General features: G+C 38.5%; 1 protein-coding gene across 2 annotated transcripts in view; it reads left to right on the plus strand.

Annotated features, from left to right (window-relative positions):
• Positions 1-13,692, plus strand: part of LRGUK (leucine rich repeats and guanylate kinase domain containing) — a 44,847-nt gene extending 31,155 nt beyond the window's left edge. Inside the window, exons 16-21 of one of the 2 annotated variants that reach the window (XM_056482280.1) lie at positions 2,884-3,014; positions 4,317-4,381; positions 6,000-6,113; positions 10,119-10,247; positions 11,566-11,726; positions 12,036-13,692. In XM_056482280.1, the coding sequence (XP_056338255.1) occupies positions 2,884-3,014; positions 4,317-4,381; positions 6,000-6,113; positions 10,119-10,247; positions 11,566-11,726; positions 12,036-12,697 (1,262 nt within the window). In that variant the 3' untranslated portion in view covers positions 12,698-13,692. Of the gene's footprint in view, positions 1-2,883; positions 3,015-4,316; positions 4,382-5,999; positions 6,114-10,118; positions 10,248-11,565; positions 11,807-12,035 lie in introns of both variants that reach the window. The other variant, XM_056482281.1, reaches the window with a different exon arrangement.
• Positions 13,693-14,026: the final 334 nt, after the last annotated feature.

A 14,026-nucleotide genomic window follows, 5' to 3' on the forward strand; every position in this document is an offset into this window, starting at 1 on the left:
TCTTTTATGGGCTCAGATGGAGTTTCCTGACTCCTTTGAGGATGGTTTTGGGCTCAGATCGAATTTCTGCCTCTCCTGAAGTTTTTCTGGGGCTCAGGTGGAGTTTGCTAACATTATTTTGGACTCTGGATGGAGTTTCCTGACATTATTTTGGGCTCAGGTGGAGTTTCCTGACTTTATTTTGGGCTCTGGATAGAGTTTCCTGGCTCTTTTTTGGGCTCAGATGGAGTTTCCTGACACTTTTTGGGGCTCTGGATGGAGTCTCCTGACTCCTCTGAGGATGGTTTGGAACTCTGGAGTTTCCTGACTCTTTTTTTGGGCTCAGATTGAGTTTTCTGACTATTTTTTGGTTTCTGGATGGAGTTTCCTGACACTTTTTTGGGTCTTAGATGGAGTTTCCTGACTCCTCTAGATGGTTTTGGGCTCACATGGAGTTTCCTGACTATTTTTTGGGGGGCTCAGATGGAGTTTTCTGACACTTTTTTGGCTCAGATTGAGTTTCCTGACTTTTTTGGGGGGCCTCAGATGGAGGTTCCTATTTTTGGGCTCTGGATGGAGTTTCCTGACACATTTTTGGGCTCAATGGAGTTTCCTGACTCCTCTGAGGATGGTTTTGAACTCTGGAGTTTCCTGACTATTTTTTGGGGGCTCAGATGGAGTTTTCTGACTATTTTTTGGGGGCTCAGATGGAGTTTCCTGGCCCCTTTGAGGATGATTTTGGCCTCTGAATCTCCCATTCCAGATAAATCCCAAGCTCATGGCTCAACTTTTGCCTCCCAAACTTGAGCAGGAAGAAACTGGGATGGCTCCAGAACCACCCCAGACACAAAGAGCAGAAAAATCAGGATAGAAGGATGAGAAAACAACTCCAAACTCCAAATTTTGGGGTGACCCACCCATCCCAAATGATCTGTGGGGTGTCTCAAAGGAGTTTTTTAGCCCCTGCATGGCCAAGGCTGGAGCCTCATGGCCACTTCCAGCTAATCCAAATTTGGTCTCATTCCTGCTGCTGTCACTTGGGTCAGGGAATGGTTCCATGCAAAATTTCCTGGAATTCCTGGGTGAAAAGGGACCCACAAGGATCATCCAGGCACTGACACCCCAAAATTCCACCCTGTGCATCCCTGGGTTGTCCAAAGGCTCCTGAAGCAGCCTTAGCACCTTCTGGGGGAAAAGAACTTTTCCTAAAATCCTAAAATTTCCTAAATCTGGCAGAGCTCCTGTTGTTTCCTCCCTGTGACAGGGAGCAGAGATTGGGGGGACCCTCCCCTCACCTCCCCCAAACTTTCAGACAGATCAATTCCTTGATCCTCCAACCACAGAATTGGCTCCAGGAGGGAAAGGAAGGGAGAAGAATTAAAAAAAAAAAAAATAAAATAAACATTATGGTCAAAAGAGGATGTGCAAGATGAATTCCAAAGCAGCTCATTTTTAGGATTTTTTTCCCCTGACTCCAGGATTTTCCATGGATTTTTTTTTTTTTTTTTTTCCATTTTACATCCTTTGGAACAGAGTGGAGAATCAGTTCCCTCAGGAGCACAGAGCCAAGGGAAGGCTGCAAATAAAAGCAGCTGAAAAAAAAGGGCAAAATGTCTGAAAATTTTAATCAAGAACAGTGCAATATTCATCAGTTCATCATTTCATATAATTTTGGATCATGGTAGAATTAATAATATTCATTTCCCAGTGGACACAGCCAAAGCTTCTCCACACATTGTGGCTTCTGAGAGCTACAGCAGCCAGGACTTGGCTGAAAAATCTTATTTAGCTTTAAATTAAATAGATTTTATTTTAATTTCCAGCACTTCCACGTTCATCTGAAATGAAAAAGGTGATTTCCTTGCCTTATTTGCTATAATATTGTATTTTCTTGCCTTGTAAAAACTCTGGGGATGTTTTGTCTCAAAGGCAACAAACCCCACCAAGCCCCAGGGAGATTATTAGAAAAGAAGAAATAAAGGTGAGGATTAAAAAGAAAAGATTTTTTATATGATCCTGGTATTTTTGGAGATAGATTTAAGTATCTGGAGCTCCTTTAAAGAACTTTTTATTCCCTTTTCAGAGAGGGACTTGTCACTGCAGAAACTTCATTAACACTGCAGGATTTGGGCAATTCTGCTGCTCATAAAATAACTTTTAAATTTACTACACACCATTAAATTCACTTAAAGCCTCATTTATAAGTGTTCAAATAATTGTAACTCTCCTTTTTCTAGAGATCCTCTCTCCTCATGGACTCTGGGAAATAATTTATTTCCCAAAAGGACATTTTTAGTGAGAATGGAGCAGGGGGAAGATTGGTTGTGGGAGATTATGAGAGGTTTATAATTCTTTTTTTTTTTTTTTAATGAATTGCTGGGCAAGATATTTTGCTGATGTACAGAATAAAAAAAAAATTCTGGGAGAAAACAGATAAATTCTATTTTTTATTGGCAGAATCAGAACATTTTTTGGAGCTGATAATGCATTAACAGCTTTTATCCAATGGTTTGAAACTATTAAAATCTATTAATTAACAAATAAATTAAAATCTAATATTAAAAACTATTCAAGTGTTTGGGTTGGGAGGGAATTTAAAGCCCATCCAGTTCCATCCCCAACACTCTCCACTATCCCAAGGTGTTCCAAGCTGGCCTTGGACACTTCCAGGGATGGAGAATCCACAATTTCCCTGGAAAACCAGAGGAAAAAATACCAACCAAAAATATTTATAATATTTATATATCACATTTAAATGTGATTTTATACACAGCATAAATCCCAGTTAATAGATTTATTTTTTTCCCCCAATTTTGAAATAATTCAAATTATTCAAAATCATTTTAGTTTTCCAAACTTGAGTTGTGTGGAGGGACCTGAATAATTTTATTTTTTCCACCCCAGGCTCCAGAACTCAGCTGTTCCCAGAGGAAGAACCATCCCCAGAAGAAGTCAGTGACTCCTTGGAACCAACTTTTTCCAGAAGTTATCCCAGAGACCTCCAGGATGTGCTGAGTGCACCACCAGGATCTGTGGTAAGGGTTGGATCCCAAAATTTTGGATCCCAAAATGTTTTTCTGGCACTGACCCCCTGCAGAACACTGATTTTGTCTTCAGGGCTTGGAAAAATCCTCCAAATTTGGAGTTAAAATCACAGGTGTGTAATTAAATGAAATTAATTAATTAATTTCATATGGTGAAGGGTTTTAATTTGAGATTTTTATAATACAGCAACAGGTATGGGACAGGATGGAGAATTTTGGGTGTTGTCTCATTCTGTCTTCTTCTTCATGATTTTAGGTGAAATTGTCACAATTGTTTAGTTATTAAGTTAAAAATATAAATAATATAAGTGTTAACTCTTTATTGAACTATTCAACTTTAAAATAACTTGTAATTAATTAAATTCAGCTTTTTGCTCACTTTTACCTGGTAGCTCTGAACTTTAGATAAGATTTAATAAATAATTCAAACACAAAAAATTTGTCTCCATGTTTTTAATCCTGGCTCTGAGTGAAGAGAGAAGAAAATTAATTTTTCACTAATTCAGTGGTGCAACTAAACCCACAACAGTTCCTGTTACCTTAGAAAAGAGCTGGAGTCAAATTTTATATTGCAATAAATAAATGAAAATGAAATGAAAACCAAGCTCAGTGGGCATCTGAGCAGGTAAAATGATTTATTTGGGATAAATAACACAGGAATTCACAATTTAATGGGAATATTGAATATATTCACCCAAATTTCCTCCAGGAAATTCCTTCTTTCACAGAATTAATTTGGAAAAACCTCCAAGACCATGGGCACCACTAAACCATGGCTTCAAGTGCCACATCCTCATTTTTTCACTTTTTTTTAACTTTTTTTTTCCACATTTTTCCAGCACTTCCAGGTTTGTTGACCCCACCACTGCCCTGGGTACTTTTCCCAATTTTTCCCAAAAAAAATCCACCAATTTTTCCCAAAAAAAATCCACCAATTTTTCCCAAAAAAAATCCAAGCTGAGGCTGTTCCTTCTCCTCCTGTCCTTGTTCTCTGGGAGTTGTGAAGATTTTTTTGACTCCTGTGGAAAAATTCCCAACCAAAATTAATTCAGACCCAAATTTGTTATTTGTTATTAATTATTTATCCAGCACCACATTAACCTTAATCCAACCCCCTTGTTACCCCAGGATATCCATTCTTATCTAAAGAATAAATAAATATTGAATAAATCATATTTATTTAGGATATTTAAATGCAAACCCTCTGGAATTTTAGAAAAGGAGGATCCCAGACTTTGAAATCACCAGAAATAATTTGAAATTGTTAAATTATTTTATTTTTTTCTCCCCCAGGAAGAAGCTTCTCTCCGAAGACGTTTTTCTGCAGCACGTCAGGTGCTTCTTTTCCACAGGCACAGGTAACCTGGAATAATTAAATTATATTAAATTATATTAAATTATAATAAATTATTATTATTATTATTATTATTATTATTATTATTATTATTATTATTATTATTATTATTATTATTATTATTATCGTCATCATTATCATCATTAATATTATCATTAATATTATTATCATTATCATCATTATAATTTTTTTTAGTGCAGATTTTAGGAATTTTTTGGCCATTTTTAGTGCAATTTCTGGGGGATTTTTGCCTTTCTTAATGCAAATTTTTAGGGATTTTTCTGGTTTTTTAGGCTGAATTTTTTCCCAGTGTTTTTCCCAGAAATGCCCAATAATTTTGGCAGATTTGGGGTGTTTTAGTCCAGATTTTAGGATATTTTTGGCCATTTTTAGTGTGATTTTTGGGGAGATTTTTGCCTTTCTTAATGCAAATTTTTAGGGATTTTTCTGGTTTTTTAGGCTGAATTTTTTCCCAGTGTTTTTCCCAGAAATGCCCAATAATTTTGGCAGATTTGGGGTGTTTTAGTCCAGATTTTAGGATATTTTTGGCCATTTTTAGTGTGATTTTTGGGGAGATTTTTGCCTTTCTTAATGCAAACTTTAGGGATTTTTCTGGTTTTTTTAGGCTGAATTTTTTTCCTGGATGTTTTTCCCAGAAATTTTATAATTTCACCCTTCCTTTTCTCCCACTGGCTCCAGTACCAGCAGCCTTGGGATGAATGGATGGAGCTGCAGGTCAAATTTTACCAAAAAAAAAAAAAGAGAAATTTTTTTTCAGCCAAATCAAATTTCCTCCCTCTCTAAAAACCAATTTATGCTGGAATCATACTGGGAGCAGAAATACCTGGCTGGGACCAACCTTATTCCTATTAAAAATAAATTAAAACCCTGTGAAATATCTAAAAAAAAAAAGCAAATTTTTAGCTATGGCTGCTAAAAATAGCAATAAAGTTCCTCAAGCACTTCAAAAACTTTGACTTTCTGTTGCATCAGTAAATATTAATATTAAAATGATCCTTGCACATTTTAATTTAAACAGAAATATGTTGCTCAGTTTTCCTGAGTCTGGCAGAAAATCTGAGGAGGTGTCACACAAGAATCCAACTTATTTTATTTATGGGAGCCCTGCAGGTTTATCTGCATAAATTTGGATCCTTAAATCCAAATTATTCTTTGCCTCTGGCTGTGTGCAGGTGTAATTAAAGTCCTTTGGATGTCTCACTGGCAGGCAGTGCTTGGTGGGTTGCTCTGACTGATTTCAGTGGTTGTTTGTGTGGTTTTTAATTAATTTAATTTTTCAGAATCACAGATTTAGAGCATCCTTAAGGTGGGAAAAGACCTTTAAAACCTCTTAGCTCAGCATTTCATTAAGGGCTTCTCTCATTTTGCTGCTTCTCTTGGGTTTAACTCTGGTTTAAACCTGGAGATGTCCACACAAATTTGCCAGAAATTCCTTTTTTAAAACAAAATCCTCACTTTGGGAGTTATCCCACAAAGGGATTAATCTCACTCCATCTAGGTTGTGCTAAATTAAAAAAAAAAATCTCAATTTCTTTCTGAGCAAGCTGCCCTCTCCTTTGTGTTCTGTGTGTGACTTGAACTTTATTTTGGGATGATTTCAGGGACTCCATTCCTGAATTTATGAGCTCCCTTCAGCAGCCCCTGAAGCCAATGGCACCTCTGTCCCCTGATGTCTGGAGTGTCCCCCAGGAGCAGAGCCTGACCCAGAAGCCCAGGTGAGCTCACTTTGGGGTGGGATAATTAATTACTTAATTACTTAATTAATTAATTAATTGCAAACCATCCACATCCTGACTCAGCTCGTGCTGCTGCAGCATCAAACACACCTGGCAGGACAGGAATGGTTTCATTTTGCACACAGGAAGGGATTTTCAGGTTTTTCTAAAGGGGATATTTGAAGGGGAAAAGATGAGGAAAGAAACTCAGTCCAGGTGTGGGAAACCAGAATTCCAGTGAGAAATATGGTTTTAAAACTCATTTATCAGGTGTTGCTCTCAGAATTATTCTCTTTTTAGGTGATTATCAGAGTTCCTGCTGAGTGGCATTTGGGAGATGTGATGACCTTGAAATTGCTCAAGAATTTCATCAAGAATCTTGAAATTGATTGTGTTTAAAATTCTTTAAAATTCCACCAGGTGCTGAGCTCTGTGGTGCCTTTACCTCCCTCCCTCCCTCAGCCTCTATTTATTAATTTGGTTGTTTATTTGATTGCTTATTTGGTTATTTATTTGATTGTTTATTTGGTTATTTATTTGGTTATTTATTCCACAGCCAAACAGGTGACACCTCCTGTGATATTTGAAGGGGGCTCAATCCCAGGCCTGATTCCTTGTTTTCCTTTTGCTGCTGTATCTGAACTCACCATCCCATGGATTTTCACCAAAATGCTCTCACACCTTGTGAAAATCACCATTAAATAACAATCACATAAATAAAAATCACCATTAAATAACAATCACATAAATAAAAATCACAGTAAATAACAATCACTTAAATAAAAATCACAGTAAATAACAATCACTTAAATAACAATCACATAAATAATAATCACATAAATAACAATCACATAAATAATAATCACAGTAAATAACAATCACTTAAAGAACAATCACATAATAATCACATTAATTATTAATCACTTAAATAATAATCATGTTAAATAACAATCACTTAAATAACAATCACATAAATAATATGTTAAATAACAATCACTTAACAGTCACATAAATAATAATCACATAAATAACAATCACATAAAAAATAACAATCACATAAATAATAATCACACTAAATAACTATCACTTAAATAACAATCACATAAATAATATGTTAAATGACAATCACTTAACAATCACATAAATAACAATCACATAAAAAATAACAATCACATAAATAATAATCACAGTAAATAACAATCACTTAAATAACAATCACACTAAATAACTATCACTTAAATAACAATCACATAAATAATTACATTAAATATCACTTAAACACTAATCACATTAAATAACAATCACATAAATAATAATCACAGTAAATAACAATCACTTAAAGAACAAACACATAATAATCACATTAATTATTAATCACTTAAATAATAATCATGTTAAATAACAATCACTTAAATAACAATCACATAAATAATATGTTAAATAACAATCACTTAACAGTCACATAAATAATAATCACATAAATAACAATCACATAAAAAATAACAATCACATAAATAATAATCACAGTAAATAACAATCACTTAAAGAACAATCACATAATAATCACATTAATTATTAATCACTTAAATAATAATCATGTCAAATAACAATCACTTAAATAACAATCACATAAATAATAATCACATAAATAACAATCACTTATATAACAATCACATTAAATAATCACAGTAAATAACAATCACTTAAATAACAATCAAATAATAATCCCATTAAATAACAATCCCATTAAATAATAAGGTGCTTTTTACCTTAAATCACATTAGAAAGGCCCAACACCTTTTAGAGATTTCAGCTCATTCCCTTCATCTTGAGGCAGAATTCCTTGCTAAGGAAACCCCTCAGAATTCCCTTCCTATCCCAGCCACTTCCCTGGGTGTGATGTACAAATGTTAATTAACTTAATTAACACCCTGGAAAAAGCCTCTGCAGGTCTGTTTATCCCAAAAATTGGTGCTGAGAGGATCTGGGTGTGGGATGAGCTGCTGAGGGATTCTGCATCACCTCTCCTCAGCAAGAGGCAAGACCTGGAAATGTGAAATTGGGAAAGTCTCACCCTTGGCAGATGGGAAAAAAATCTGGATTTCCACCCCAGCACATTTTGGGTGTTGTGACTGGAGCAGTGTTTGCATTTAACACCCTCAATAACAGAGTGCAGAAACAACTGTGAGAGGAGGGGAAAAGCAAAACTGCTCATCTGAGTCACTTCCTAGGCCTTGAAGCAGAACTGGGATGGAAATATGTAAAAGTCAGAAAAAAAATTGGATTAAAGGGATGATGGATTAAAATCTTCTTGTATAGAAGCAGCTGGAACGTTGGTGAGAAAAATCCCCCATTTCTGAAATATTCTGGTCCAGCTTGTAATGGTTTTTTATAAAAAATATTGAAGTGGTGTAAGAGCTGAAATGAGGCTCTTTAAAATGCTGTTTATTGTATCCCAATGACACAGAATTCACAGGCTCTGCCTCCACAGATGAGCCAAATTCCTTTAGGAAATCAAATAGGAAATTTGTTAAAATTATCTGTGTGGGGTTCATCATATGTAAGAAGCTTGGTTTGCTAACACCAAGAAGTCATATTATAATAAACTGGGTGATAAGGAGTGACATTTAAATTAGGGCCATTTTTTCCTATAAAATGAAACAAATAACAGTTCTCCATAGTTAATGAGCCTAAAATCTCTAATTCTTGAAGGCCAGATTTATCAAGAATTATCAATATAAGTTTGGTGTCTCAGGCTAGGAGTTGGGGAAATGTGATGATCATCATATGGCCATTATTTATTGAAAGTAACATTATCAAAACCTTCTGGGCATGGAACTCCAACTGAAAAAGTAGAAAAAGGTTTGTTAGATAAGCAGATGGTGTCAGAGCCTGTGGAGCTGATAAAGAAACCCATACATTCATTTTTGGTTGAGTTACAGGTAAAGCTTCACTGTGAAAATAAAAACAAAGGGTTAAAACCACCATATACCCACACAAATAATAATACAACCCCATTCTTTTCTTGGTCGTTGGTGACACAAATCTGGTTGTTTTTTGGGGTTCCCTGGTGTCCTGGTGTGAAGGACAGGTGTCTGTCAATAAAGGCAGAAACTTCTCTTTGAAATGGAGAATGTAAACCCCCTCCCTCCAAATTATTATCATTTTGCAATTAAGGGGCTCTCACCAAAGAGATGGGAATTAGGAATAACAGTTCTTTACTAGGAACATTAAAATAGAAATGCAGTATTACACAGAACAATCCCAACCCCTGCCAGAGTCAGAATCCAAGCTGACACCCGTCAGTCAGTCAGGGTGTTGGCACAGTCCCATTCAATGGTGGCTGCATCCTCCTGCAGGGGCAGATGTGGTTCAGCTGGAGCAGTGCTCCTGGAGAAGGTGCAGTTTCCTCTGAAGGTGCAGGGATGATGTGCAAAGGTCTGGTTTTCCTCTGGAATGCAGTGGGAAGAAGGTCCCTTGGTGTCCAAAATGTCAGTTTTTATCTGGGTAGGAAAGGCTTGGCTCCTCCCCTGGCTGGAACATCTCCCAGTGGGATGATGGAATTTTATCAGTCATGGCCTGGGACTCACTGGCCATGAACAGGAGATATCTCCTGGAGGGAGGATGGGCTGTGGAAAGATAAAGATGATTGCCCAACTGGTTTTAACAGCTGGCCCATTAACAGATAATATGTGCCACAGAGAAAAGGGTCACTGGCCCATAGTGGTGACAGAATACAAATTTCTGGCCACATCCTCTATTGCAACCCAAGACAAGCCTGAAGTGATTTTTGGTTTTTTTTTAATATTGAAATGGTGTAAGAGCTGAAATGAGGGATGCAGAACTTCAGACTTCAAAATGCTGTTTATTGAGAGAGTTCAGGCGCAATGGGGGTCGGCGAGGGGCTCCGCATGGGTTTTAAAATTTACAATCTTGCTTCAGCAACCTGTTTGTTCTTAATTCAACTAAAGGTAGAAAACACTGATACATCCCTCTGCCTTGCAGCCCCGTGGTGCCCCGGGAAGAGCCAGTGCCCCCCTGCTGCCCTCCTGCCCCTCCTGTGCCCATCATCCAGCTGCGCTCCACCTACTGCCCCGCGGCCACCATGTCCGGGCCCCACTCCGGCCGCCACCCGTAAGCACCTTCCCTCTCCTTGGTTTTTTGTTTTTTATGTTTGTTAAAGTCTTTTTGATTTTGTTTGAGGTGGATTTATCCTTGCTTTCCTCAGAATAAATTGATATCTGGATAGGGATGGGGAGATTTTATCAGAGCGAGCTCCAGCGGTGGCGATATCCATGAGCGCTCAGATTTGGGATCTGGATTTTCTGCAGATCAAGAATTTGGATTTTTTCCTCCAGATCAAGAATTTAGATTTTTTTCGTCCGGTTCAGGAATTTGGATTTTTTCCTCCAGATCAGGAATTTGGATTTTTTTTTCTTGCAGATCAGGAATATGGATTTTTTCCTGCAGATCGAGTTTGGATTTTTTTCCTGCACAACAGCAATTTAGATTTTTTCCTGCAGATCAGGAATTTGGATTTTTTTTCCCTGCAGATCAGGAATTTGGATTTTTTTTCCCTGCAGATCAGGAATTTGGATTTTTTCTCTGCAAATCAGGAATTTGGATTTTTTTTCCCTGCAGATCAGGAATTTGGATTTTTTCTCTGCAGATCAGGAATTTGGATTTTTTCCTCCAGATCAAGAATTTGCATTTTTTCCTGCAGATCAGGAATCTGGATTTTTTTCCTGCAGATCAGGAATTTGGATTTTTTCCTCCAGATCAAGAATTTGCATTTTTTCCTGCAGATCAGGAATCTGGATTTTTTTCCTGCAGATCAGGAATTTGGATTTTTTTCCTGCAGATCAGGAATTTGGATTTTTTCCTCCAGATCAAGAATTTGCATTTTTTCCTGCAGATCAAGAATTTGGATTTTTTTTCCTGCAGATCAGGAAGTTGGATTTTTTTCCTGCAGATCAGGAATTCAGATTTTTTTTCTGCAGGGGATACAACAGCTCAGAGGTGCCTTGGGTGCTCCTCAAAGTTTATGTTGTCCCTGGGGTATTACAGCAATTATATACAGGAATTATATACAGGAATATTCTTTTTCATGGAAATTCTTCTATAATTTACTCAGAATTCTTTCCTCCAGTGCTGTTCCCCAGGTTTGGGAATGGGGAGCTCCAATCCTGATTTCCCATCTGCTGCCAAATCTCTTTATTGCCCCTGATTAATTAAATCAAGAAGTGAAAATTGAGAGTTGTGGGTGTTGTCTTTGCAAACTCTCAAAGTTCTGAGAGGATTGGGAACAGGTTTTGTGGGATGGGGAAGTGCTGGGATTTATTTCTCACTCTCCCAGCTGAGCTGTGTGACTGCAGCATCAGTAACTGCCAGACAGGATGAATTTCCTTTTTTTTTTTTGTTATTTTAAACCAGGAATCTTTTCTCCCCTCAGCTTTAGGGAATTTGGGTGTATCAGAGGAGACATTTTTGTCCCAGCTGATGCAGGCCTTGCTGAAGGTCTGCAGATCCAGATGCCCATTCCCCAGAGGCACTTCCCTGGAGAAATTGAAGTTGAGCCAGGAGGAGCTGGAACAGAAGTGGACATGTCCACAGGTTGGAGTGATATTCATGGATATTCATGGAATTACAGAACCAGGATGGTTTGGGTTGGGAGGGACCTTAAAAATCATCCAGTCCCACCCCCTGCTATGAGCAGGGACAGTTTCCAATAACCCAGGGTGCTCCAAGCCCCACCCAAAGCTGGACACTGCCAGCATTCCCAATAATTATTAAAGAAAAAACAATGACTGCTTAGGCATAAATGGATGAGGTTGAGAAATTCCCCCCAAACCACTGGAAATCTGGGGAAAATAATTCACTTTTCATTGGAATAAACCCTCTTCCTTTCTCTAACTCCTGCAGAGACTGAAGTGCCTGGTGAGGATTTCCAGAGAAAATCCAGCAAGGCTTTGGGTTCTTCTCCTGTGCCTGGTGAGAATATCCAGAGAAAATCCAGCAAGGCTTTGGGTTCTTCTCCTGTGCCTGGTGAGAATTTCCAGAGAAAATCCAGCAAGGCCTTGGGTTCTTCTCCTGTGCCTGGTGAGAACTTCCAGAGAAAATCCAGCAACTTCTTGGGTTCTTCTCCTGTGCCTGGTGAGAACCTCCTGAGAAAATCCAGCAAGGCCTTGGGTTCTTCTCCTGTGCCTGGTGAGAACTTCCAGAGGAAATTCAGCACAGCCAAGCTGGGCTCTTCTCCCAAGCTGGGCTCTTCTCCCAAGCTGGGCTCTTCTCCCCATTTGGGTTCTTCTCCCAAGTTGGGTTCTTCTCCTGTGGCTGCTGAGAACTTCCAGAGGAAATCCAGCAACTTCTTGGGTTCTCCTCCCAAGTTGGGTTCTTCTCCCAAGGCCAAGTTGGGCTCTTCTCCTGTGCCTGGTGAGAATTTCCAGAGGAAATCCAGCAAGGTCTTGGGTTCTTCTCCCAAGCTGGGTTCTTCTCCTGTGCCTCAGCTCCAGTCCCAGCCAGGCTCCCACTCCAAACCTGTGCTGCCTCCAATCCCACCTGGATGGACAAACACCAGCCCCTAATGGCCACTTCCATCTCCATTTTTTGTCACACTCACTCTTTCTAACCTTGCTTTTCATCTCTTTCTCTTCAAAATCTATCCAAATATTATTGCTGAATGCATTTCTGATTAACTCACTCTCAAAAAAAAATAAAATATTTATTTATAACTTTATTAAAAAGTAATTTCTGTATTTCCCAAAGCCAGAAATTATTTCCCTGGGCACTTTCAGCTGGGAAATGGTTGAGATTTTTTCCTACCCATGGAATTGTATCTTCCATTAATTTCTCTCTTTCTTCCCCTTCCTATAGATTTAATTGAGGTGTGGAAACACCAGGGCTTCTGATAATATTGTTTGTACTGTAGGACTGGTGAATTATTAAGAAGAGTGATTTTGTGAAATGCTCAGAGGGAAATTGGGAGTGACAAGCAGTCCTGAGTTAGGGGATTTTTAAAAATAAAATGTGGTCAAAGTCACAAATTATTTGATTTGCAAGTGGATTTAAACAACCTCAGCAAAAATGAGAAGTGTTGAGAGCCAGCTGAAGGGGTAAGAGGTGAGTGAAAATTAAAAAACTCCTGAATTAATGTTTGTCCCAATTAATTTTTGTTGCCTTTTGTTTCCAGAGCCCTTTTGCCTCAGCAGGTTCCTCCTCTGAGCCCTTTCCCTGCACAGAAAATGGAATTTTGTCCCAGTCTTGAGCCATGGAAGAGCCCAAAGTGTCCCTTGTGGCCAAGGGGTTTTGTTGATGAAATTGGATGAATTGCACCAAGCTCAGGGTGAATAACTCAAATTAACTAAAGTTTTTTAGGAAGCATTTTCCATGGATCAGCAGCTCTTCCAAGGCTCCAGATTTCCATGGTGGATTTTGGCAGAACAAGAAGTGATTCCACAGCACTGGGCACAGGGAGCTCAGAGCCAAAACTGCAAAATTTGGGTTTTGTTATTTTTCTTTGGCCATGGCAGTTCAGTGAGGTGCTGGACTGAAAAATCCCCCAGAATCCTGCAGCAAACCATGGAATCATGGAATAGTTGTGTGGGAAAGGACCTTAAATTCCATCCCTTAAATCCAGGGACACCTCCCACTATCCCAGGGTGCTCCAAGCCCCAGTGTCCAACCTTTCCTTGGACATTCCAGGGATGCAGGGGCAGCCACAGCTGCTCTGGCAATTCCTAATTCCCAGGATCCCATCCATCCCTGCCCTCTGGCAGTGGGAGCCATTCCCTGTGTCCCTGGATCTCATGGTGGGGTTTTCTCCTGAACTTCACCCAGCCAGGATGAGCCTTCCCTATTTTCTCTCATATTAAAGAAAACTGGTGAGTTTTGACTTAGATTGGATATTTATGGAA

This window comes from Oenanthe melanoleuca, chromosome 1A, assembly GCF_029582105.1.
Source record: "Oenanthe melanoleuca isolate GR-GAL-2019-014 chromosome 1A, OMel1.0, whole genome shotgun sequence".
Taxonomy (NCBI): domain Eukaryota; kingdom Metazoa; phylum Chordata; class Aves; order Passeriformes; family Muscicapidae; genus Oenanthe; species Oenanthe melanoleuca.